Source organism: Vanellus vanellus, assembly GCF_965231255.1.
Source record: "Vanellus vanellus genome assembly, chromosome: Z".
Taxonomy (NCBI): domain Eukaryota; kingdom Metazoa; phylum Chordata; class Aves; order Charadriiformes; family Charadriidae; genus Vanellus; species Vanellus vanellus.
In genome coordinates this window covers 56,016-81,039 of record NC_138908.1, presented here as the reverse complement: position 1 = coordinate 81,039, position 25,024 = coordinate 56,016, and the positions used below count along the sequence as shown (strand labels likewise).

The following is a 25,024-nucleotide window of genomic DNA, read 5'->3' as shown; positions in this document are numbered from 1 at the left end:
TGGCCTCCCTCAGATGTTACAGGGCCACATGACAATCCTTTCCCCATGCTGTCCTGGTGCTTGGGGAGGTATGGCAGAGATGGCCACCTCTTGTGGCCTGCACATGCTTCTCTGCTGCTTGGAGCAGACGCTTCCATTCTGAGCACACTCAGCTGCAGCAACTGACCTGCTGCAGCAACAGCTTGTCACAGCACTCCTGCTGCGGGCATCCCTCAGAGAAAGCCAGCCACTCCCAAACAAGCCCCTCTGTGTTAGACACTAGCAATCGGGAACCTGCCTCTGCCCACATCATCAGAGGGTGCTGAGGTCATGCCTCCAGCACTAGTGTGCTGATAAACTGGGGATGCACAGCTAGATGACCTTTAAGGGCAAACAGCTCATACCTAGCTAGGGATATACTGCACATGATGGAAGAAGAGCTATTGATGAGGTTGTGAAAAGGGGCTTGCCCTCTCCTGGGGAGGCCAGTGTAATGGATCATCTCCACATCTGTGAAGGTGGCCTTTCAGCATTTCAGTCTCGGGCCTTACTCGTTCCTTCTGGAAGGTGCAGATCCGTAAGTAGCGGGTGGGGTGGGGGGTGGTGGTGTGTTAATCAGGGACTTTCTCAAGCACCAGCAAATGGAAATAGAAGAGCTGGCTGACATGCAGAAACCGTATCAGAAGAGCAAGATATGGTGTTGCCTCCCTCACCTGGGACAACCCTCTCTTCAGCTCTTGCAAGGAAAAGCAGTTAAATATAGCATAGCTTGTTCCCAAAGAGGTTTCCATTACAAGTCCAGACACATCCTCAGCTACAGAAGGTGGACAAAGCAGCCTGGGTTCCTTCATATCAGGCCAGGGTGGGATTTGACATCACTCTAGTTCAGAGTCTGCCTGGAGAGTAAGGGGGCAGGAAAGACAGGCCAAAACACGCCTGTCTTTCTCCACAGGGGACAGAAGAAGGCTAAGACAACACCTTGAGACCAGCCAACTTCAAGGCCTTTGGGAGGTGAGAGACAAGCCCCAGGCAAAATACATAAGCCACTGAAGTACTCTACAAGTTTGCATATTACATATGGACTGTGTATGCAGAATTACACAAAGCTAGACTGGAGGGCAGTATGCCCTGCTCCATGACCACCCCCTGGACAGGGTGGCTCTTGGTGGCACCAGGCTGATATGCATGGACACAGCCTTTCTGACCATTCTCAAGCTGTGGGGCTAAACATCCTGTGGGGGGGAGCCTGCTAGTGGACAGAGGGAATGTGACTGGGCTGTTCCCCACCCAGTGTACCAATGTGCAACTGAACAGCCTCGTCACAACAATGGGGGTACCCTGAACTGCTGCAGGAGACAAAACATGGCAGCTGTAAGGGCTGTGTGTTGGCGGGCAAGGAGCTTGGCACCCAGATCCGGGCAGCCTTGCCTGCAAAGCTGTTGCTGAACAGCCTGCACAAGCTGGTGGTAGGTGCCCACCACATCCATGAGCGCAGCCCCAAGCTCCTGCTGCCTCTGCCTGCACAACTGGCAGTGCGTCACCTGGAAGCAGGCCACTGCCAGCTCAACCAGGTGGTCAAATGTGATCCTCAGTGCACCCTGCAGCTCTTTGAGGGGCTGGTCTGTTTTCAGGAGCTCCTGGCAACTGGACAGCAGGTCCCGGGAGGCTAAGCCAAGGGCATCCTTGCTCTCAGCACCCTGCTCTGCACATTGATCTTGCAGGTGGGTTGCTTGGTTCCCAGAGAACCTCCCCACAACCTTTTGAAGCTTTGTGGTGTAGGCTAGGAAACAGGGGAAATCTGCAGGGCTCATCCGTGCTTGGTCCTTCAGCTGGCTGAGGGCTTGGACATGAGGGTCCCACCATGCTACATCCCTAGCAATGGAGACTGGGTAACTGCCCACAGGGGTCCCAGGAAGACTGTGGCTGCTGGATGGTGGGGTGGTGAGAGGCCCTAGAAACGTGCTACACATAGGGATGGTGGTTTCACGTTCCCCCTTGTCAGAAGACCTGTGGAAGCAGCTGATATAGGACAGCCGACAGCTGCACTTGTCCATCCCAAGCTGTGGTGGTGATGTCTTCTTCATGGTGGAAAAACCCAAGAACCTGGTCATGATGGGGTCAGAAGGGGTTTGCTCATCCTTCTTGTGGTTAAAGCAGAGGAAGGAGTGTTTTGAAGCCCCATGGTCTCCTGCTTGTTTCCCCAATGGGCCCAAGGGAACTGGGCCTGAGGAGATGGAAAGCCCGAGAGATGGAGTCAGAGGAGCATCCTTCCCCACCTCAGTAGCCTGTTCTCTGGGAAGAGGAGTCTGAACAGGCCACAGCTGTTTGTGAGCCACATTTCCTCCATCTTTTCTGGGCTCTCCTTTATCCAGCCCCAGGCTGCTTGCCACCTCTTTCTCAAAGTGTGATCCAGCTGGGGATGTCTGCATCTCCCTTCTGACAGCATCAGCCTCCAGGCACCCACTGGTCTTCTGAGAGGCCAGAAGCTCTAGGGGGACATCTGCCTGTTCCTGAGATGAGCTGGGTGATGTGAGGTCTGTCCTCACCCCAAATGAGAGCCAGGAGAGGCGAGTTATAACCCCTGAAGTGCTGCTGCAATCTGTTAAGAGCTGGGTTGCATCTGGAAAACCAACATGATTTTTATTTTGCACTTTCTGCAAGGCCTCCTTGTTTATCACTTGTCTGCCTTTTGCCTGTGACAAAGCATGGTCACTGCTGTTTTCAGCACAGCTGTCATGACTAGCTTTTCTTTCTTCACAGGGAGCTGGGACAGGGTCCTCACACACTGCTTGTCTCCCAGCAGTGGGGAGCAGTTCCTTGTCCTGGGCTACCTCATGGGGCGAAGCCACACTGGGGCCATGAACTGATGGCAGCAGAGCATGTTTGTTAGCAGGACACATCACCTCTTGGTCCAGGAATGGGAATGCATTGCCAGCCTTGTGCTGGGCTGCCATTGCCTCACCCACCTCCTCCAGTGCCACTTGGGCCAGCCAGCCTCCAGTGGCCACACAGCTCTCCTCACTCAGACACCCAGTATTTGTCTTCATGCAGGAACTTTCCTGGGCAGCTCTGCTTTGTCCCCCAGGAAGGGGCACAGCTTCCTCCAGGGACAGGAAAAGTGGATGTACAGCATGTGCAGGTTGGAGGCCACTGTCCACATGTATGGCTATGCCTGCACTCTCCTCACTGTGTTGGTCACCCTGCAGACGAACAGCTGAGATGGAAGAAACCACAGAGTCAGTCACTGATTTTGTTTCCATAGTGTCAGGCTCCATTTCCATCAGGTCAGAGGATGGGTTTATGCTAGCAATGTCTCTCTGGGCCTGGGTGGTAGCAGGAAGTCCCAGCTCTGCATCATTCTTGATGTTCTCAGAGGAGGGTGGAGCAGGGTGCTGAGCAAGGAGTGGTTGAGGCGGTGGCCAAGAGCAGTGGCTCTGCAGCGAGCCTGGTAAAGCCAAGGGGAAAGTGACCTGTGAGGTGTAATCAGTTTTCAGGAAAGACCTCCTCTTCCTCAGGCTCTTGGCATATGTCAGCTCCTTCTCCTTTCTGTGTTTCTCCCTTGCTGTTTGCCTTGTCATCAGGTTTTCCCCCAAGCTGTAACACCTTGGTTTCTTTAGGATGCAGGAGGAGTTGTGTATACCCTCCTGGGATGTCATATTGTAGCCTGCTAGCAAGAAAACAAACATGCAAGTCAGGAAGTAGCCTCAGGCAGCAGAATATCCATGCATCTATGCAGCAGGCCAAAATGCTCTTAACACAGGTCCTGGAACTGCAGACATAAATATTTGGCAGCAAAGCCAGTCTCCCAAGTGCTAAAGGAAACTGTGTCTCATGTTATGATCAAGCAACTACTTGGAATCGGCTGTGTTAAGAAAAATAAAGAATCTGGACCTGTGGCTACAAAGACTGAAGTCCAGGATTAGTGAGGAAGAGTACTGGGTGGGCTCTCCCCTTGTTTACTGGAGTCTCTTGATCTGACTGCAAGTACAGCTATAATTCTGAAGTTAAATTTGGTGATATTAGCAGCAGCTGCAGAGACCACTGACTACAACTGTAGATTTATTAATATTGAATAGAAACATTATCAGAAAATCCCAGCCTGGATATTTAGATGATAAATATTTCCAGAGGTTACAGTTTTGTGCCTGAATGTGGTATTGTTCCCGTGCATGAACGCAAAAGCCTAAATTGTTCTAACTCCACAAAACAAATTCCTAAGAATTTCAGTTATTGTTAAAAGAGCTGATTATTTCAGAAACAAGAATCCTTTCCTTTCTGAGAAAACAGAGCTACCATGGAGGTGCTTGGCCGCAGGGCTCCTTCAGCCAGTTACATAACACGCCCTGACCCCAAAATTATTTTTGATCTTGGGGGTGCATAGAACAATAATGTTTTACAGCTTTTAGCTCTCCTCAGCTTGAAGGAAGATAGCAGAACAAAGGTACTCCCTGACAGTGGGAATATTTGCCATAAAGCTCCTTGTCAGTGCAAGGACATAGGTCTTTCCTCTGTTCTGTTTCTGGGACTCATCATTTTTCTCATCACCAAAGATTCAGCCTACATAGAAGGATGCATAGAACTCACTTATGCAGTATGTTGTCTTCAGGGTCAGGGAGAGCCATGCATCAGCATTCTGGAATTCCCGCACAAAATGTGGGGACTTTCCAGAATGCCAAATTAATTTGAAAACTGACTTTTCCTGGTATCCAATGCTTGAACGTGATGACAAATCTCCCTGCAAAGTTGCAGCTCTGATTCCTGTGTGCACATCCACTCTATTTCTGCTGAAGAGTGGCTTACGAAGAATGGGTGTTCAAAGGCCCTTCAAAAATCTTGGGAAAACTATGAAGAGCTGAAAGATGATCCCTCCAGGAAGACTGACAGTGGAAACAGGCCACACCCTAGGCCAGGGAGTGGAAGGAAGGTGACCTGCAGCAAGTGGATGAAGGTTTACCTGCCAGGGCATCTAGAGGGCTGAGCCTGTCTGCAGCATCATAGAACTCGTCCTCAGAGCTGGTGTCACCAAAGCCTGGGGGTGGCTCCAAAATGAGGTCACTTGCTTCTGCCATCTGTTCTGTGCCACATGGTGCCTCTTCCTGGGCAGACCCATCTTTCCAAGGGCTTCTTTGAGGGCTGCAACTGATGTTGTTCCTCTCTACACTGCCTGCAGGGGATATGCTGTAGCACAGGCTGTAGTAGCCCATGGTGTTTGTCTCAGACAGCTTGGTCTCCAGCACAGACAAAGCAATGTCCTCCCCTCTCTGCTCAGATGGGCTGTCTTGACACCCAGGCTCCTCTGCACATGGTACCTGCAAGAAACAGAAGTAGTCTCTCGTTTCTGCCCTGCTGGAGCCTCCTGCAGCATGAATGGGAACGAAACTCTTGTCTGAGCTACTCATCTCCTGCACTGTTGGTGTGTAGAAGTGGAAGAACTCCGGCCTGGAGGAAGAGCACACTTCCAACTCATCTTCCTCCAGTGCATCCATAGAGTCACTGGAGCCACTTGTCTTAAACCCTCGGCTCTCGGTGTTGGCTGAATCTGAAGCCTCGGATGTGCTGTCTGTCGCATTGTCACCCCCACTGCACTGGTCACTCCCTCCAGCTTGGTGCTTTGTGCTGTCCTTTTCCAGGTTGTGGAGCTCTCCCAGCTCCTCCTCATTGCACACAGGATGGGCACTGCTGTATGCTATAGGAGTGTCCAAGCAATGCTCTGAGGAGGAATCCAGCTCCCAGGAGTCTTCAGAGTCACTGCAGGTTCGAGATTCGTACCCTGGGATTTAAACACATCTATCAGCCTATCCTCTGTGGTGGCAAGAAGGAACAGCCAGACAAGGTTTATGAACTTGCCTGCACAGCAGGTGCTCAAAGCCCAGAGAGTTCTGCCCTCACTTGCTCATCAGTAAACAAGGTGACGATGCAATCTGACTTGCAGGGCCATAACCTGTTAATGGAGGCTTGGTCCCTCCTGCCTGCTTTGTCTGGTTTTACTGCAGAGCAGTACCAGAGGGAGATGCAGAATAGCAGCCAGCTAACTCATTGCCTAAAGCCTCAGTCTGCAAATCCTATGAGGCTGGAGTTATCCTGACAAGGGTTAGGACAACATGGCAAACAGATCCTCTCTCTCCTGGCCAAGGTATGCTGGCAGAGGGCAAGTTGTTCTGGTTGGTAAAAGAGCACAAGTACTTAGTGAGAGGTTTGCCATTTCAATGACAGGCACTCAGCCTTCACTTCTGGTGAAAAGCTAACAATTACTGCTGCTCTTCCCCTGCCTGACACATCTGGGCCTGATGGAAACCTAGCACTGCCTGCACCAAGGCTGACAGTTTGAATAATTTGCAGCTGCCACAGTACACCCCTGGGCCACTGTTCTAGCATGATGCTATTCCGAGGAAGGAATAACACCTCTAATGCTGGAGGATCCACCCACTGTCTCCCCATCCTTTGGTAAAAAAATGGCTGTTTTTTTTAAACCTTCTTCGGCTGAGACACGGTGCAGTTGCTGTTTTTTCTCTCCCCAGGTAAATATGGAGACATTTGCATCCACAAACAGTCTGTAATAGCCAATGATGAGGCAGACAAGATCTTTTGCACCGTTTGATTCCAGCAGCAGAGTCAGCAGCTTTTTTTTTTTGGCGGGGGGGGGGGGGGGGGAGAGAAAACAGTAAAAAATGTTAGAACAGACAAATATTGCTTGTACCACAATCTGCAGGAACGTGCTGCACACTGAAAAGACATTCCCTCTGTCCCATACTGCCATAATTGTAGAGTGTTCTGTTTGTGCATGAGGCAAAGTAGACAAATGGTTTTTCTCATATTTTGTTTCTTTGACATGTCTCACTGATGGAGGACAGCGGGAAGAATCACTTTTCTTCAGTCATTTTGTATTCTTCCTATGAGCTTTCCCTTCTGAGTCTGCTCTAAGCCTTTTCTACTGATGACACCATCAGCTAAATGTCAGATTTTGAAAACAATAGATGGCGTGAATGACTCCCCCCTTGTTCTGTGGCCCTGACACAGCCACATGCTGTCCATCATGAAAGCACCACTTACCTTCAGATCCTGCAGGTAGATTTTCACCATGCTCACTTTTTCAGACTCCTCTGTAAGCTCCACCCTGCTGATGTTTGCAAACTCTGCCAGACTTGTTATGATGTTGAGCTTATTATTGATAATCTGGCTCACCCCATACTTGGCACCCACCAGCAAGGCAACGTACGATTCTCTGTCCTGTAGCTGTAGGGGGAGAGGTTAAATTTGTAGCTGAAATCTGAGCAGGAACCCGTTCACCTGTGCTGGGCAGGGACTCCTCAGCCATCCAATTCTGTGTAGTATCTTTTAATACTGGACCCTACAACTGAGCTGTAACCAGCTGCAAAGGGAGCCCCTCATTACTTACAGGCTGTCAGGTCACCTGTTCCAGGCTGTTCTCTTCTCTGGCTTGGGGACCACCAGTTTCCCTGTGCCCCCAAGGCAGGTGGCCCTAGACATGCACCAACCATCCAGCAGATCCAAAGAGTCGGTCAGCAGCAGGTTGCTATCAGAAGTGTCACCTGGCAGGCTGTGCCAGATGGACCTAGAGAGACCTACTGGAGCTGGCTAGAAACTTCAGGAAGGCATTTTTGGTTTTGGAAGAAATGTCAACAATTTCTGTTAGGATCAGATACTTAAAAAAATAATGAACACCCATATAATTTCACAGACCATGTAATTTGGCACAAACATTTCAATTTGCACAGAAGTATAAACCTTAGTCATTACTGCAACCCATCAGTAAGGTCCTCCTCTGGTTCAGACCTACCTACACTGCTCAGCTCTCTGTACAAAACAGCTTGTGGTCCGCAGTTCAGTACAGATCCAAGTGGGCACAGGCAAAAAAATCCCCCAAGCAACCTCTTGTGAAAAGAGCGGTGTCCTTTTTTACAGTAAGGTTTAAGCATGGCCACTATCTTTTCAAGAGTTTTTGAACCCCTGCCCCCAGATCTCCTAAGTACTTTATGACACACAAAATCTAGCCAGAGCTCATCTGAAGAGTAAGAGTCACAACTTTCAGTTAGAAAAAATATGCCTAATTATTGCGTAGCCTGGTATGTTATTCACTTCAATGGAACTATGCTGACTTACCCTAGCAGAGCCCCTTACCAATATTTATCTTGATGTCCCAGGACAGGGAAAAGTGGTATGACTGGAGCTGGCTGAAACAGCATCACCAGAGCTAATATACATTTTCCCAAAGACAGGGAAGGAGACTCAGTAAGATGTTGCTAGTCTCACATTAACAATCAGTTTAGAAGATTATTTAAACTTGTCTGATTTAGATAAGGTTTGCTTTAGTTAAGATATGATCTTTCCCACTGGTGAAGAAAAAGGGTTAAAACTGCTTCTTGTGCCCTATCTTTGCAGTTATCATCCATGTACGCTGCCATAAGAGATGCACAAAGAAAGGCAATAAGACAGTATGCCCAAACCCAATTATATAAATAAACAGCACTCATACCATCAGGGTGGCATTAAAGATCTTCCCATTGTACATCTTCAGGTCTCCCAGTATTTGCAGGTAGCTCAGGCGCACTTGGACTGCTGCGAGCATATGCTTTATTTTGCAAGAGAAGAAATACTCTTTAGAAACTTGACAGATGAGTAAGGTTTGACAGGTAGCCTGTAGGCTAGAAGATGTTCTTTTCATACAGGACTTAGTATTTGACCAGCACATCTAGCTTGGTTTGCATAGGCAATAGATCTGTACAGGACCATCCCACATTACCATATTTGCATTCTGGCAACGCCACAAGCAAACTGCAACACAACAGAACACACTATCACACTATGCGGGGAAATTAGGGTGCGTGTGCAGCAAGGGGAGTTACAAGAGGAAAAGATAGGAGAAAAGCCCCAAGTGGTCACACAGAGAGGAGATCCACAGAGGAAAGACATTGCCTCTTTGGCCCTGAGAGATGCTGCCACCATCCTGGGAGGCACCTTGAACCCAGGGGATGCACACTACCTTCTGCCGAGGGTCCAGCAGCACCTGGTTCCGCTTCATGTGGTAGCTGATGGCTTTCTTGATATCCTTCCCTCTCATGTTTCGAAGCAAAGTTGGTGAGATGAAGTTTTCAATTCCCCAGTCCCTCCTGCCAGAAAGATGGGAAGGGAGCAAAGGGGGTCCCAGCTGTTTTGTCCCCCAGCAACAGAGGAATGTGCAGACGGGCCAGAGGCAGAGAAGGACAAAGGCAACATGCCAGTCCAAACTGCACTGAGCTTCAGGGTAGCTGTAACATGTCTGGATAGCTCATGCAACATGACTGCCTCACTCGAATTCACTTCTATGTGCATCTGCTACTGGGTCAGGAGATGGGGTTGGAGGAACACGCGCTTTCCTGCAGAATGCCTGTTTTTACATGGTTATACAGGAAACAAGCTACAAGCTTAGTCAGCATAATGGTTCCAATCTGTCCTTGCCGCCCAGAGGATGAAGATTCTGTCTTTACGTTCACTTTACTTTGGTTACAAGATTATTACATTTTAACATCTCCAGTTCCCTGGACCCCAAAATGTGGGCCATCTGATCCGCTGAAGAGTTTATTCAGCTCAAGCATTAAATATCAAGGAACTAAAACTGCTGCAGTTGTCTGCAGCTGCTTCTCACTCTCCACTCACTGCACATGATTGGGTATTTCTGGCTGTATGCAAGGAATCAGCAGTGCTTGCATGGGCTAGTGGAGGCTCAATGGTGCAGTTACCACACAAATGTCTGTTATTTAATGATTGGCCCATCACAAGTTCTTAAAGCAGGGTTGTTCTTTAGGACAAGTGTGGTGTAACAGCACTGACATGCAGCACAGCACACCTGCTGCTTGTGAAAGCATTTTTTGCCTTTTTTTTTTTCCAGATCCCATTACTTCACAGGACCTATCACTTATAATTAAATTAGATATTTTGGATATAGTTCTGGTGGATGAAGAAATGCAAAGTACTGGCTGTGCAACGTAAATGATTATCCTGTCTCTCAACTACAGCATGCAAATCGTAGTATCCTGGCAGGAGCAGCCTCAGTAACCATAACGATGTGTGAGATTTGCAATTTCATGTCCCTGCTTTAGCTAATGATCAGAACGTCCCTCTGCTTAGGGACATGCCTGGATGTTATACTGTCCGTATTATTCAAGCATCTCAGCAGGTTAAAGACGGGGAGGCTTGTGAAGCCACCTTGCCCTAAAATGACTGGCACAACTAAGAGACTGCAGTCTCTTTGGGTCACAGACATTCTTTTATCCAGAGCTAAACACTGGGCAAACACAGAGCTGATGCCACTTTTAGTTGTCTCCTTCTTTTGCCAGGCTTAGTCACAACATAACACAGAAATTTGAGAACTTACTCAATGTATTTCAGGGATATTTTCTGTGGCTGAGCACAAGCATAGATCCTTTCCTGTATGTGCAGAGCAGCCAGACGTAATGCTACACTGCATTTCATTTCCACGGCAAATCTTTCCTGAAGCACATCGCTGCAGCTCTGGAACAAACAGAGCTGAGTTAGCATGATGATGGGAGCTCAAGAAGTCAGGATAAGACCTCTTATATGACTACTGTGCATCAAATAAAAGGAGCCACCCAGCTCATTTCAATCTTGTTCTGTTAAAAAGCCAAGCATATAAGTTGATTCAAGAATTTACAGCAAGTTGAATCCAAATTCTTTGTTCTTAAGTGCTCTGCATTTCACATTCATATAACTGAAGTGGCCTCAAGTATGCTTTGGTTTAAAGCAGAAATGAGAATTGGGTGAGAAGAGATCCTGAAGCATGGAATGCCCCAATTTCACCTGCAGGTAGAGATATTCGAAGGCAACTGGGTCTTCCTGCAGGAGGTCTAAGGGATCCTTTGGGACATAGCAAACTCTGAAGAGGCACCGGTAGTCGTGAGATTCTCTTTTTTGGACCACCTGCAACAGACAAACATCATCATGCCACAACTATGGCTGTAGTCCCTCCCTTCATACGGAACAGATCATCCTCAGTGCCATTACACGGCACATGCAGGAGAACAGGGTGATCAGGCCCAGTCAGCATGGGTTTGTGAAAGGCAGGTCATGCCTGACAAACCTGATCTCCTTCTATGATAAGGTGACCCGCTTAGTGAATGAGGGAAAAGCTGTGGATGTTATCTACCTGGATTTTAGCAAAGCCTTTGACACCATTTCCCACAGCATTCTCCTGGGTAAACTGGCTGCTCATGGCCTGGACAGGTGTACTCTTCGCTGGGTAAAAAACTGGCTGTATGGCCGTGCCCAGAGAGTGCTGGTGAATGGAGTTAAATCCAGTTGGTGTCCAGTCACAAGTGGTGTCCCCCAGGGTTCGGTGCTGGGGCCAGATTCTATTTAATATATTTATCAATGATCTGGATGAGGAGTTCGAATCCACCCTCAGTAAGTTTGCAGATGACACTAAACTAGGTGGGCGTGTTGATCTGCTTGAGGGTAGGATGGCTCTGGGATCTGGACAGGCTGAACCGATGGGCCAAGGCTAATGATATGAGGTTCAACAAGGCCAAGTGCCAGGTCCTGCACTTGGGTCACAACAACCCCATGCAATGCTACAGGCTTGGGGCGGAGTGGCTCGAAAGCTGCCCAGCAGAAAAGGACCTGGGGGTATTGGTGGATGGCCAGCTGAATATGAGCCAGCAGTGTGCCTAGGTGGCCAAAAAGGCCAATGGCATTCTGGCCTGTATCAGGAATAGTGTGGTGAGCAGGACTAGGGAAGTGATCATCCCCCAGTAAGTGGCACTGGTGAGACCCCACCTCAAGTACTGTGTTCAGTTTTGGGCCCCTCATCGCAAGAAGGACATTGAGGTGCTGGAGCATGTCCAAAGAAGGGCAACGAAACTGGTGAGGGGTCTGGAAGACAAGTCTTATGAGGAACAACTGAGGGAACTGGGGTTGTTTAGCCTGGAGAAGAGGAGGCTGAGGGGAGACCTTATCGCTCTCTACAACTATCTGAAAGGAGGTTGCAGAGAGGTGGGAGTTGACCTGTTCTGTCAAGTAACAGGTGACAGAACAAGAGGAAATGGCTTCAAGTTGCACCAAGGGAAGTTTAGATTGGATATTAGGAAGAATTTCTTTACTGAAAGGGCCATCAGGCATTGGAACGTGTTACCCAGGGCAGTGGTGGAGTCCCTGTCCCTGGAGGTATTTGAGGGTTGTGTAGATATAGTGCTTAGGAACATGGTTTAGTGGTGTGCTTGTCAGTGTTAGGTTAATGATTGGACTAGATGATCTTACAGGTCTTTTCCAATCTAGGAGATTCTGTGATTCTGTAATGCAGTAGTAACACATGCAACAGGCAGAGAGAAGAGGACAGCACCTCTGCACAGTAGGCCAAGCTGACTCCCTCTTGTGACAATTGCAGAGGTGAGCTCTCTCTGCAGCTTGCTGGCCACAATTCATTGCTGCAGATGCTCCCCACCCCCAGCATGGCTGTGGGGGCATGCCAGGGGCTCTCCTTACCTGCTTAATGAGCTCCTCCTCATGCAGCAGGTGGATCTTTGCCACATTGTACTGCTCCTCCAGAGCAAGGGAAAAGTGCGTGATGCTCCGGATGGAGAGCTTCTCCTTCAAGGTGAGAACAATATCCTGGGAAAGGAAGGCACATAGATGGTCACACAGAATTTAGATGCAGTTGCTGACCACTGCTAGCACATCGCATGAATGCAGATAATTCTAGCAAGCTGCTGGCAGCCACGGGGAACAGCACTGAAAAGGGAGTGGCCGGCCACAAAATTCTCTGGTGCTGCAACACAGGGGGGAATTTTTAGTGCTGTTTCACAGGAAACCAGTGTCTGTATGATGTGCTGCTTTTCCCTCTTCACTGGCAGCTTCTGAACACATTGACCTAGACACACCACAGAGGTCTCAAGGTTAGAAAAAGCCTGCAAGTTCATCAGAAGTGGAGGTATAGGAGATGGGAACCTCTTTGGGACACCATGCACAAGCTTGGTAGTTAGCTGGTGTGCTATCCCAGCTAGATGTCCGAGCAACAAAACAATATGCCAGTCAGGCAGTGAGCAGGATGGTGGTCAGAGCCACCCACATCCACTGATGCCAGCCAGTTGGTAAGGAAGTCAGTCAAGGGAACTGCAGGGGAAGCACAGGAAGCACAGATAAAAGAAGGATAACACATTTCAGTAGATCAGGAGGACAAGGTAGGAAAACTGCAGCTTGCTGTGGTAAGAGTGCATTAAGATGCAAACTTCAAGGTGTAATAGGCATCAAATCCACTTCCTGGATTTGTCCAGAGTCACGCATCCTGGGCTGCTTCATGCTGAAAGTTTTTCGTTTGGTGGTGGTGAGCAGTCTGTCACCCTTGATCCAAATGTTTGCTGTTAACCATTCTAGCTTCCTAGAACGCTATGACACTTTCTGTAGAAACTACAAAGAACTCGTGAAAAACACTTCTCCCCACCAATAAACAAGAATTTGAGAGCATAATTGTAAAAATCTTACCAAATTTGAGTGTAACTGGTGTTTCAGTTTTATGGAGAATTCTGTTGGAATACGAAGTGTCATGGAAATAACTAGTTTATTTCTGGCAAACAGAAAACATTACATAAGGTTTGACTGAGTACAAATTGAAAGACAACTCCTCTGACTCACTCAAGTGACTTACTTAAGGTAAGCATAAATATTTGAATCATTTCAGTTTTACACAAGGATCTCTCAAACAGCAGAGGAGCTTTTGAAAACACCTAATTTGGGAAGCATTTTACCCATTTGAGTGTTTCTGTGAGGACGTTGGTGAGGGTTGCACTCAACTTCAGTAGGGAAAAATTTGTTCCAGGTCAGAGGTGAGAAACTCATCAAACATGAGGTACTAATGCATCTTTTAGAAGTTAATCCCTTGCAGGTGGGCATTCAAATCTCTCTTTACAACTTATCTCCCCTTTCCTTACTACCTCCTTGTTTTATTTCATTATTTTCTTTTTCTTTGCCCTGCAAGTCAGAGGACTTGCAGAGACTTACTTGCATAAGGCACCACAAAGTTTGGTGAAGTTTGGATGAACTAGACAATTAACTCTTTCTTTTTGAGGAAAGTTTTCAGTGCATTATAAATAAAATCTCCTTGCTTTTCCCCTTTCCAGCCTAATAACTCCAGAATCTTTGTCCATCATGCATCTTTTCCACAGTAACTGCATTGGTGCAGGACATCATATATCCTTTAAAGAAATTATGGCCTCCAGTCATTGTGCACAGGCAAGTCTTATTAACTCCAACATAAGCACTGAACAAGTCTAAAGATCAGGCTACAAAAACTTTGTAAGCCTATGTTTAAACATGGCAATTATGGAAAGTGCTACATTAATGGCTCTGGAGAGCAGCACCTTGTATTTTGAAGAGAATGATGGTAACTTGTCTATAATGCCTCCAAGTACAAGTGATTCTAGGGAGGTGGTACTGCATTTCCATCTCAAAGGGTTAATCAGTTTTCATGTCTCCACAGGGAAATGTTTTCACCAGTGCAGAAATGAGGCTGGAACATGGACAGGCAGTTTAAGTAACAACTGGCACAACTGCACTTCCTGAATTCACGTGATATGCAAACCTGGACTCCATTGTCCAGGTCCCATGGCAGGAGGACTTGTTCTCCCTCTCAGGGATGCATATTGTCACTGCTATATTAAACAACCTCCTCTGTATTCTGCCATGTGGTTTCCAAGGAAAGCAATGATTGTATGGACAGCTGCTGATTTGCCAGTCCCCCACCAACCTGTTCACTTGCCCAACTTCAATCACACTTCACAAAGCTGTAGTGGTCTCATAGCCAAGTTCCTGCAAGTTCTGTGAAAATTTGTTGCTAAGAAGAAAACAGAGGTGAACCAAAGCAACACCACCTCTGCAGGAATGGCATGGAAAATCCAGAATGCTCTGCATCAGCTGGCACTACAGTTCCCATTAGCTGGCCAACAGAATAAGGAGGTTGCAATTTCCACTGCATGCACCTTTGCTGCTGGATTGAATTCAGGTGGTGAGAGCAAAGACAGACAACCAAGCATCATTACCTTCACAGTAGTGCTCGTCTCAAACCTGAAAGCCTTCGTCTGTCCATTTTCTAAGTATACCTTGAGAACGTTGGGCATACAAAGAAGGGAATTCACCTGCAGAACAAAAGCAGCAGCACTAATCCTCGGACATTAAGCCTTTGGGCACCAGGCTGCTCTGCCTGACACAGCACATCCTGGTATAAATGAAAATTTTTCTCTGCTTATGCAATCTTCTTCTGTGACAGCAAGCTTTATTCCCTGATTATGCTTCTGGCACAGAACAAGGGAAAGAGAGCATAACAAATGCCTTTACCATAAAACTCCAGCCAGTGCAATAGCTGCACATGGCCCAGATATGCCCACTGTTCAGCTCCCACATGGCACAGGAAGATCTGGCAGATACTGAAAGCTGAGAGCTATCCTTGCTGCTCATTACCAGAAAAGCAGCAATGTCTGCTGGAAAAGACATCTTCCCATTATCGGGCAACAAGGAGCACTAACCCCCAACACTGACCCTTTCCCACTGGCAGCAACCATGACTTCAACTCAAGAGCTACCCAAACCCTCCACACTACTGTGAATAGATCTTGCAGACCACGGGAAGGCTGTAGGATTCAGCTAAACATGCAGTGGTACTTTTTTTGAGCATTCCCCTAAGATATGTGACTCTGGGACTTCCCAAACAGGAAATGATGTCACCAGACTTTCTTGAGATAGGTCTCAAATGCATCATACAAGGAAATGACTCCCATAGCAAAAGTAGCTCCATTGGGTGCTCTAAGAAGGGTCTGCGAATTTGACCTCTGTCCTTCTGGGGCTGTCTAGAGCTGCACCTTTTAGCCTTCCACCTTAGTCCTTTAATAGAGCTCATCTGCACCTTCTGCCTTGTTTTCAGCCTTATTCTTCTTGTTCAGTGCTGAGAATGTTTACTAATTCCACTCTTGGACTTCCCATTCAGCATATCTTTCTTTTATCCTTGGACCAGCACATTCCCCAACCTTAAAGAGTTTATCTACTTGTCATGACAGTCTCAAGGTTGAGAACGGCATTTCTAAGATGATCTCTCCTATGTTTCATTTGCTGTGCAACACCTTATAAATCTCACAACCTTGGTTCCTCTTGATAGAGGACCCATATACCCTGGAAGCACTACCAGAACAAACATAAAACACTTCAGAAATCTTGTTCCTTGTTCCTCCTCTCCCTGTTTTGTGGGTTTCAAGCTGCCTACAGCCATCACTGAGAAAAAAAAAGTGAACATTGCCACTATTCCTGAGCCCAAACTCTTACTCCTTTGAGCAAAGTAGCACAAACACATCACGTCTTTGACAGGCTTTGGGTCCTCCATCAATTTCAGAAAAGTGATACTGGTTTACACCAACTGCGTATTTTCTCCCATAGCTCCCACAGCCACAGGATATCATATGAATGTGGCCTTGTGCAGCCAGCACACAGCAGAACTTGAAATATATATAGAAATTCATATACAAATTAAGTATTACCACTCTCCTGGTCAGATCCAATTAGCTGGCAGAACACCCAGATGGGATTTCTCTTCTTTTGTGCAGGCTCTAATAGACTACTATGAATTAATTCTGAAAGCTGCTGCTATGGCTTATGTACCCCTCCTGTTTTGTCTGGTGCAGGGTTGATTTACCCCATATTACAACTAGGCCCAAATCTTCTAATAATACACAGACTGATGCTGACCTGAGGATCCTGAGGGACCTGTCTCTTGCATACCATTCAGTTATATGGGAATACATAATAAGTTTGCAATAGAAAATGGAGGCTGAATAGCATTGAGGCTTATTAACAATTTATGTTCCCAGACTGGAGTTTCAGGTTTCAGCTGCAGAAGGCAGTCTCTGGGTTCCTTCCAGTTGCCACAAAGATCACTTAGCAATGCTCCATTAAGATGACAAGAGTAGTATATTTACTGAAACAGGAGGCTTTGCAGTTTTTTAGGGCCATAATACCCATTTTGCCTGTCTTAATACATCAGTCTGCTGAAAGAAGAGCAGTTCTAAAACACTCAAGCAGAGTAGCTGCTGTCTATGGTGAACAGTGTTTTTCGAGAAAGAAGTAATAAATATGCAACAAATTTATTAACTCTTCCTTTGTGCTAATATTTTACTGTTCAAAACAGGGTCCATATCCAACTGGTGAAAAGAGAAGCTAACACCAGTGGGACCCCAACACCTGAATAAATTTCTCTTGCCTTTATGTTCTCATTAAATGAATGGCAAACTATACATTGATTGTGTACCTCCTCTGCACTTGCAAAGGTACGACTCACTTACCTCAGCAGACTATTGATAGAGGCTTTGTAGGAAGCGCAGAGTACAGCATTCCCTTTGTAAGTGCCTTCTTCGGACCTCTCAAGACCTACCTCGCAATCAGTAAGTCAATGGCACAGATCTGAGATCTCCATGTGCTGCAATACCAGTGCCCAGCCTCTGGCTGAAACAGCACCATGGAAGCTCCCAGGCAGATACTGGTGTGAACTTCTAGCTATAAGAAAAAGCAGAGACTGCTGGCATTTTCAGGTCTGGCTGTATCCCATGACCAGCCTTGCCCAAGGCATCTCAGTCATCTCTGCCTGGGACCACTTCTAGAGCACATCCTCCTCTTCCCTGTTCCCTGCCTTGTGAGCTACGTGGCCTGTGTGTCACATCTCCCAACCACATGAGGGGTCCAGTGCCTGGCTTCTATGTCAGGAAGAGTGGTCCAGCTGCCATAATGCCCAGGCATGATCCCAGACAGACCTGTCATTAAGATCTGAGGGATGTGAACACAGCTTGGTAGAGCAGAGAAGAGCCTTCCAGCAGCTCCAGCACATCTGGTAACAACTTGGCAGGAAGGACAGAATCTCAGAGTCTAGAGAGACTGGCAAATGTGTCAGGAGTCACACCTGACTCTCTCCTGCTCTAGAGAGCAGGCCAGAGAAGGGGAAGGAGTCTCAACATGCCTGGAGTCAGGCACAGGTGCCAAAGGATTCACATTGTGACTGTCTAATAGCCTGGTGACATCCATGGTATCTCTGGCTGCACTTCTACCCTGGTGCAGGGGCAAAAGAGGAAACGCCTGCCTGAACTGGGTCAGGAGAGCTCCCTACCACCAGAGATGGGAAACGAGACAGCCTAGAAGAGAAGAGGAAAAGGGCCTAGTGGCTGGTTCATCACCACTGCAAAAGTGCAAAGAAGCAAGATTTGGTCAGACCTGAACAACTGAACAGCACTAATGAGTCTGGGACAGAAGTGGGGTATTTTGACCGCTAAAATTTTTCATTCCAAAGGAAAATTCAACAGACTTAAAGTGTCCCAACTGATGCCATTCCATCCTAACCACATTGAGCTTAGTGAGTTACACAGAAAGAAAAGGAAACGTTTAAGAGCTGTTCTCACTCCAGGGAAGCTACAAATGTTCTCACCACTTGTCCTTTTCTACTACATGCAGACCCATATCTACCCAGTTCATTTGTTATCAGTGCTAGAAAACCTGTGAAAAATTTGCACCATTCCTCCAGTGATCTTGTTTCACATAAGAACAGATTGGCTCAGCTTACAGACAGTCTATTATGGAGGCAGCTGTGAATGCTTTTGTGGAAACCTGCTGCAACGATATGAAACACAAGCTGTCACCCTATCAGCTAGAGAACATATGTCAAATTTAACAGCAAAGCAAAGTCACCAGTACCAAACTCTCTGAACACAATGCTACCTGGCCAGGAAGAGATACCCCAGCTACTTTGACAGCAAATAAACCTGGCATGAACAGTAGGATTCACCTCTCATCTTTAGGGTTAGGACTTGTCATGCCCAAACTTCAGTCTAGGTTTACTGTGGAGAGATTAGCACCTCAAGAGATGACTACTACATCCCATGGCCATGTAATCCTGATTTAAAGTTCACCTGATGGTAAAAGGACAAAAGTACTACATGCACGTATTTTCCACTAGTCTAAGTAAGTGAATCAAAGATAAAACCCTCTGGAGATGCCAGAGGGCTTACCCTGGATGCTTACTCTCGGTCACCACTGAGCCTAGGGTACAAGTTGGGACCAGGTGCCAGGATGCATATCCAGGGCAGACTAGCATAGTGAGGGTGCAGCCACTCTATAAGTCCTGGCTCCATTAGCCCAGTGTGGCATCTGTCTGCCAGAGTGATCAGTTTCTTCCCAGCATGCAATGCCAACAGCACCTGCTGCACCCATGCCCCACTGACCTGTGTATGTCCATTCACCAGCACTTCCTCTGCGAACCGTACTTTCACAGGGTTTGTTTTTAGCCTTGCCCTCTTCTCTGCAGTAAGAAATGATGACTTAGGCCCACCCTGAAAAAAATAACAGCACTCAGTTGGCAGCTCAATCTGTTGCACGAGAGGCAGAGGTCCACAGAACAGGCAGGGGTGCAATCACAGCTCACGCTGAAGCTGCTCGCACCACACTGCCTCAAACTTACAGGACCACGTGCTGTTAGGAGTCTCTCAGCCTCCGGGCTGGCTACAGGCCTTTCTGACCTACCTAGGCGGTTGCTGCTTTATGAGCACAAACCCAGCTGTCCAAGGGGACACATGTGCAACACATGCTGTACACACTCCTAATTTCACTGCTTGATAACCCATTACTGTGTTTAGGCATCTCCCCAACTCCCGGAATGAAGGCAGGATCCTACAGAATGACTTAATCTGCCAACAGCTGGCTTGCAGTGGGGCTATGCAGTACCATAAACCAGCAGATGCAGGGTGCCTTGCAGTGATAGACAAAACCCCCTGTCAGTGTATCACAGGAACACAGCTGTGTGTGCAGCACTTCCCAGCTCAGCTGGGGTTTCTAGAGCATACTCTCATATTTCAAATGTTGACGAAAACTGCCCAAGGCTAAAAAGCCAACTTGACTTCATTGCACTGTTGTCAAATAACCATGGTTTCACCATGGGGCCTACCAAGCTCAAAAGACACCATATGAGCCTGGGAACCACTGAGTTCTTGTGCCCAGACGTCGTGCTCTTGTAAAGCACAATATTCCCTAAGAGAAAAAGAGGCAATATCCCTCAGTATCCTCCCAGACAGCTTCGAGGTAGAGCAATTCCTACATTCTTGCCAGAGGCGCAGGTGCCTCCCAATCTGCCACAGCACCACCTTGCCCCAAGGCCATTTGGCAAGGACAGAGAGGAAGGGAAGCAGGCAGGAGTCTCTGTGTGCAGCCAGCAAGCCCTTCCAGAGTCTGCTGGGCTGTAGGGAGCATCACGCCCTGCAGCTGCCCTGAGGAGGGCCAAGCCTCCCATATCTCTTCTAGTGTGGCCAGGGCAGCCCCGGCAGAGGGTCTGGTATCCAGCGATGGGAGGCGTTACCTCTCAGCTCTAAGCACAGCTGCCTTCAGAGTGGGGCAAGAGCCAACCCCAAACCCAAGATCAGCCTTGGCTGTATTTGGAGGTGTCCTTAAAGTGACCTGCAAAGGAAAAAACAAAAATGGGTTTGTGCCCCATTTGCTTCACAACAATGCATGAAGGCCTTTGAAGGGTGTTCCAAATCCTGTGAAGGGTTTGCCAACATTTTTTTCCTCTGAAAAACCATCGCATTTCCCCCCTTTTGGCAGGTCTTGCGTAACTATAATCTCCAGAGCCAGATCAAGCACTGGCAAGACCGACAGCCAATGTACTAGGCAAGGGAGATCAGATGAACAAAAGAGGGAAGCCACTGGTCAGTGGGCTTGCTTAAGTTTTTCTGGTTATTTTGGCTTTGTGCATACAATTTGGCTCTGTGCACACATTTTGGCTCTGAATGCCAATACACATGGGAAACTTTGGGCAGGAAAAATATATTTAAAAGATTTTTCTCTTTAATGTACCTTTACTGAATGGCCAAGAAACCTCATGACCTTAAGCCTGAGAACTCCAGTAACTCTTCTGAAGGAATCATCATTCTTGTTTCTAAGAATAAATCAAAATCAAAAAAACTCCAAACAAATGAAAAGTACTCCCAAAATGCTTTCTGGGGCAGGGAGAATCCCCCTCAGGCCACATCCATACATCACAAGAAGCCAAAAAGCACACAAACCCAATTTTGTCCTTGCTTTGCAGCTCAGCTTTTACACACACTGAAATCTACATGGATAAATGCATCATGTCATCATGTTGGCAGTATGTGCCTTCTGGGGAATTTTATGCTACAGGCATGTGCAATCAGCACCAAAGTTTCATACTAAAACTGCTTCTGTTCCCAAAGTATGATCCACACCCAGGTCCCAACCCTTAACCAGACAGAGCCTGGAGAAAAAGGGATACATTTTCCAGCACTCAGAAAGTAAAACCTCAAGAGCTTCCAAGAAGCACCTAGGGTGGGTGCTGGACCTACAGCCTTGGCACCTGCCTTTCGTGTCCGGGGGGTCCCCATGGCCCAGATAGCCCCAGTATGTGGGGAGCATTCCAGGCTGTTCTTGGCGGGCTGGCCAGAGCTTGCTGGGGACACCTGCCTGCATCCCACTCGTTGTGGCCTCCTGGCCCCTCCAGAGCCCGCTGGGCCCTCACAGCCCCTCATGGAGCCTCCAGCTCCAGGGAGCATGGCCTCAAACTGCCCAGCAAGCCTCTCTTGCAGGGTCTGCAAGCCACCCCAGTCCTGCATACACAGGAGCTGTGAGGAGTTGCCACCGATTCTCCCCAAAACCTCCTTGAAGGGCATGAATGAAAGCAGAGGATGCTTGCAGCTCCCTCACAGCTTCGATCAGGCCCTTCCGTCTTGCATGACAGCCCAGCCACCCCGCCTTCCCTGCAGGCCATACCACCGGCCATGGCCATCTGGGACAGTGCTGCTGGGAGTGCTGGGAGTGCTGAGAGTGCTGAAGAAAGGCCATTTACCGATGTGCAGCGCAGGATGGTAAGGAGGAGCTCGTCACCAGCCTCCCTGTAACAGAGACAGGGAGTCAGCCAGGGTCAGCAGCTGCCTGCGCCTTCCGCCCCAGTGTCGCGGCTTAGGCCCCTCCACCCCCCGTGTGAGGGAAGGCTCTCAGCCAGGCAAGGTGCAGCCCACCACGCACTGCCATGGTGCCAGAGTGTGGGGGAACCCCTTTCTCATGGGCTGCTGTGCCTTTCAGCCACAGGGTGGGTTAGTCCCTGCAGGGCAGGCCCCCACCAAGCCCAGCACCCCAGGAGGCAGTGAGGTCCCCCTCCATGGGAGGCTGGCCCCACATGGCCATGCACCTTCACAACCCTTGGTGAGAGCCGCCCCACACCTCTCCTCTCAGCCCTTTGCCACCTTGTCCCTGCAGGCCGTGCGGGATCACACCTGATGATGTCAGCCGCTCGTTCGACAGACACGTCATCCACCGCAGTCGAGTTAATCAGGAGGAGCTGGTCACCTGGCTGCAGCTTTCCATCAGCAGTGCTCCCTGCAGGCGACCGGCACACTGTTAGTCACAACTGCGCCACACCAGCAGACCTCCTCCTACCAGCAGTGACCTCCACACATCCCAGCGGTTGACCACCTGTAGCACACAGGCCAGGGCTCAGCACTCCTGGCACACCACCACCCAGAGCAAGGTGCTGCAGCAGTCCCCAGGAGATGTGGGCTGGATTCCCAGCATGGTGATTCCCCTCTGCAACTTGGGAGAACACGGAGGAGGTCTCCTTAACCACGCTGTCTACTGGAAGGACCCACAACAAGGGAAAAAGATGGTTTCTGAGCCTTGCTTTCCAGGAGAGTAGCAGTCGCAGGATCCAAGGGGCTAAGTAGCACGTGGAGCCATGGTCTAAGAAGGAGGAGCATGCACACAGCCCCCTGTTCCACCATGGCCAGCCTGCTGGCCGAGGTACACTACTGAATTTCTCTGCCAGATAGGTTTGCCCACCCACCACCTGTCCCTTAGGGAGACCCTGGCATCAGGTAGCATACATGAAAGGCAAAACACAAAGACAATCATTTGGAATTAAACACAGGGCTTTTAGCTGTGGGCTCCCACAGCAAAGGACAGGACTTAAAAGGACAGATTTCTTTGTGCCTCAATAAAATGTTCATTCTTTCTGATTAGGAAAAATGAAAAGCATAACAGAAAAACTCCTTCCCTGCTTCTTAGACCTCAAGTCTCTCAGCTAATTTAGCCACATTTCACATGGGAAGGGGTATAGAAAATTTCACTCAAAAGCACCACAAAAGGACAGAGACTGCACTTTATGCTAAGCATCCTGCAAGCACAAGCACTTGGACAGCCCATTCTCGCAGGCAGATGGGGGATGCCACAGCCCACACGGGTGGCCAGAGGCAGTGCCCAGGCCAGCCCTCCAGCCACCCTCCCCACAACACCTGCCTGCCTGGTTCGGACATAGTCTTTCTCTGCCTGTCACACTCACACTGACAGGTAAAAATCAGGCATTTCTGTGTATCCATTAAAAAAATTAAAAGGTAAATAAACAATAAATTCACAGTTTTTTATTCAAAACCCCCAAGAGTTATAGCCATCCCTTTTATAACTGGAAGAGTTGATCTGCTTGACTTGCCCAGAATTTCACCTAGGCTGCCTGTAACTAGCAGTGATCCTCTCCACATTATAGGGCTGTAAGTCCAGAGAGCATTTTCAACAAGTCGTTGGGGTCACTTCAGAATGAGAATCCTAGATGAAATTCTTCCTTTGCAGTTCAGATAAAATACCAGAAAGAACTTTGGTTCGATGCAGCTCTTTCCATCCCTGAAGGCCAGCTGTGTCTGAGTACAGGCCATGATTAGCCATGAAGCTGCCATTGGCTTAGATTTCTTTCATGCCATAAATATCAGGTAGATGTTCAAGCACTCTGCACGCCACCGGCACACAGGCTTTTGCCCTCAGTATTCAAGGATCATATGCCAGCCAGAGGTACCTGAGAAACTCATCAATGCCTGGCAGGAGTTTATCACTAAGGCCATCTGGGACAGTTCAGGCTTCTTGTACCTGTAATTGTAGGGAGAAAGAAAGGGTTTACCTGCAGTGACAGATGCAATTGTAAGAGGAAGGTTTGGACAAATCTCAAAGCCATAGTGATGGAGGACCAAATCTTTGTATACTGTGACAGTAAGTTTGACACGGCTGGTAGGCTGGCCACTGACATCACTGGTGCTGTCTGTCACAGACACTCTGCCCCTGTGAGACAAGAAGCTGGTGATTAATTAAGATATAGTCAGAAGATATTTTATCGAAGGGGCACAGATCCACACACATACACACAGCCCCACTTTCAGTGGGCTGCACCAGTACACAGAGAGGCCAGCACTTCCCTGGGTACCCACAGGTGGCCCTGCACGGTGCAGGCCAGCAATGATCCCCTGGGCTCCACAGAAAGCTGAAGGTATCAGACCAGTGGCACCAGCTGGTTGTAACCACAACTCTATCAGCCACCCCAACCCAGTGATCACATGGAGGGAGAACTCGAGGTGTGCCCCGCAGCAAGCCCTGGCACCTTTACAGTAACACCTTTACTACCCAGCAAGGCAGTGAGGGAATTTACAGCTCTCTGCTTCTGTCAGGATCCAGTCCAGCTTAATTTTGATTCACAGACCTTAGGAAAGTAAAGCATCTGTGGGCCAGGATCCCTTGTAATGCAACCCAGTCTTGTCCTAAAATCAGGGGCCAATGGCAATACACAAAAAGAAGTACAACCTCATCTTCAAGAAAAGCACATTTCACATTGAGTGGTATTGTATTTCTACAGATTTGGCTCACAAAACCAAAATGGGTGAAAACAGGAACATCTGTCCCTGGAAACCAAGGGGGATGCTTAAAAACACTGTTTTTTCCTAGGGACTGCTGTATGCATATTTCCCAAGAACAACTAAAACAATGAATAAGATCTGCAACCTGTGACTGCTCCTGTTTGTTGGGAACAAGCTTGTGCTGTCTCTGATCAAAGATGATCAACAGATATTCCTTTCACAAAACACGTTTACCTGGATGCACCATCCCGAGAGCGGTGAAGCCATTTTGCTACCATTTGCTCTATTCTACATGCTTTGCGTGTCTGGATTAAGTTAGTCTCCAAATCTTCCATCTACCTG

At 48.1% G+C, this 25,024-nt stretch overlaps 1 protein-coding gene across 1 annotated transcript; it reads right to left on the bottom strand.

The window, feature by feature from the left end:
• Positions 1 to 1,298: 1,298 nt before the first annotated feature.
• Positions 1,299 to 25,017, bottom strand: FRMPD1 (FERM and PDZ domain containing 1; the record flags this gene model as incomplete). The annotated part of the gene is made up of 15 exons (XM_082497323.1): positions 1,299 to 3,643; positions 4,934 to 5,749; positions 6,451 to 6,598; positions 7,030 to 7,212; positions 8,474 to 8,569; positions 8,981 to 9,107; positions 10,352 to 10,488; positions 10,795 to 10,914; positions 12,475 to 12,600; positions 15,024 to 15,119; positions 19,232 to 19,339; positions 21,862 to 21,907; positions 22,289 to 22,391; positions 23,956 to 24,113; positions 24,917 to 25,017. The coding sequence occupies 15 exons, from the start codon at positions 25,015 to 25,017 to the stop codon at positions 1,299 to 1,301; spliced, it is 4,710 nt and encodes a 1,569-aa protein (XP_082353449.1).
• Positions 25,018 to 25,024: the final 7 nt, after the last annotated feature.